This window comes from Amphimedon queenslandica, unplaced genomic scaffold (assembly GCF_000090795.2).
Source record: "Amphimedon queenslandica unplaced genomic scaffold, v1.1 AMPQUscaffold_6520_Cont21522, whole genome shotgun sequence".
Lineage (NCBI taxonomy): Eukaryota > Metazoa > Porifera > Demospongiae > Haplosclerida > Niphatidae > Amphimedon > Amphimedon queenslandica.
Window position 1 is genome coordinate 1 of NW_003553189.1, and position 1,889 is coordinate 1,889.

The following is a 1,889-nucleotide window of genomic DNA, read 5'->3' on the forward strand; positions in this document are numbered from 1 at the left end:
CTCTAAATAGAATAATTACGGTTTCAATTAGCATTTCCTGTTGTTACGCCCCGTTTCCAATCCCTTTCATTTACTCTATTATCTATGAGCTAGCCCATAGTCACAGTCGGCCAGAGTAGACCATCAATTAACAATGCCCAAAGTGGAGAGATTGCTGCAGTCATTTTGCTCCTCTTTTCTGTACTTTTCACTATATTTATACATTCTTTCTTCACTCAGTACTGAAGCAGGTATGTTATAAATCTTGTAAAAACACCTTCCGGACTATTTTGTTTTTTTTCCTTTATAATGACCTCGACTATATGACAGCAAACCATGATAACCATAATCGTTCGCTCATAGATAGTAAATAGGACTATTCAGTTACCAGACTAGGTCCACTTTAGCAATTAAGCTAGTCAGGCTGGCTCCAGACTAGTTAAGCCAGGCTATTCATGATATATACATATATAATATCTTATTTATATTATTGCCTACCTTAGGCTTAAAACTTACAGCAATCAGCATTATAATTGTATATTTTAGAAGGTGTTATTTTTACTATTATTATAGACACCCTAGGCACTAAGACTACTTTTAATGAATCATTTACAGTAGCCACCCACAATGTACATTACTGACAGAAAGAAGTTCAATCTCCACATCAAAGGCAGATCAAAACCCAAGGTGCCGAAATGAAGCATAGCAAGAAAACTAGCACTCAGAAAAATGGCCAAGCAATGTCATTGCCTTTGATCTTCCTTTAATCTTGAGGTATTCCTGCGTCAGCAGTTACATCATGGGTGGATACGTATAATATTTATTATGAATGAATATCATTATTGTAATCATATTCATTGAAAATAGTCTTAGTACCTAGGGGGTCTATTATGAGCTTAAGTTAGTCTTGCCCCGAGCAAAATGACAAGAGAGAAATTAATGATCAGTTGATTTAAGGGAAAGTAACTGCACTAAGAGATTACAAGCCCTAAAATAAACAACCCTGAAAAGCTACTATAAAAATAAATCACTGATTAGGTAGGGTTGGGGCTGAATGCATGTTCCTCAGCGAACTGCTTGCTTTTAATTTGCATCCTTTTCTTGAAATAAGGCCTCCCATTTTATAATTGCACGAGGGAATTTTTATAATGTAATAATCTAATTTGGTTACTGTAAAGGAGGTTTATTTTGTGGCCTCAATGTTCATTTTTGTTGGAATTAATTTTCATGCTTTGCAAATTTTTTTAATTATTTTATTTGATGCTAATAAATTTAGTGGAATTATTTTAGTGGATTTGAGCTTGCACAAAAATTAATTCCATGCAAAATAAACCAGCCATGGTTATTCTTTATCTGTAGAATTTACAACTCAACCAGTATCAGTGAATACAAGTCTCAATTCAACTGTCACCTTTACTTGTGAAGCAACTGGAGCATCATTGTTATTTTATTATGTTGGAGAAATGCCTGCAGCTGACATTGTTAATGCTAAAAGAGGATTTATTGAATTAAATCAAGAAACTATTAATGAAACTATAAGAAGACGGCTATCAGTTCATGCAAGAGAAATTAATAATAATACTTATGTGTATTGTGTTGCTTATCCTGGTGACACTAGAAGTGACAATGCTACACTAACAATACAAGGTATAGTAATGTATCAGTTTAATTGTGTCATTAGTCTCTTCTTTAGGTCTATTGGATAGTGTTGGTGATCTGGATTATACCTTTATTAATGGATCCAGTGTATTATTAACATGGACAGTTCCTTATACACTGGATAATGTACCTATCACTGGATACTATATAGTCAATGGATCAGTAAACATTACTACTACTAACAAGAGTATTAGATTATTAGCTACTAATCTTGATCCTTGTATATTAAATAATATATCAGTTTCTCCTAT

General features: G+C 33.4%; 1 protein-coding gene across 1 annotated transcript; it reads left to right on the plus strand.

Annotated features, from left to right (window-relative positions):
- Positions 1 to 139: 139 nt before the first annotated feature.
- LOC109592022 (uncharacterized) lies at positions 140 to 1,878 on the plus strand (the record flags this gene model as incomplete). Its single annotated transcript, XM_020007597.1, has 3 exons — positions 140 to 230; positions 1,339 to 1,626; positions 1,673 to 1,878. Coding segments are annotated over exons 2-3 (390 nt in total), but the record flags the coding sequence as incomplete, so codon positions are not given.
- Positions 1,879 to 1,889: the final 11 nt, after the last annotated feature.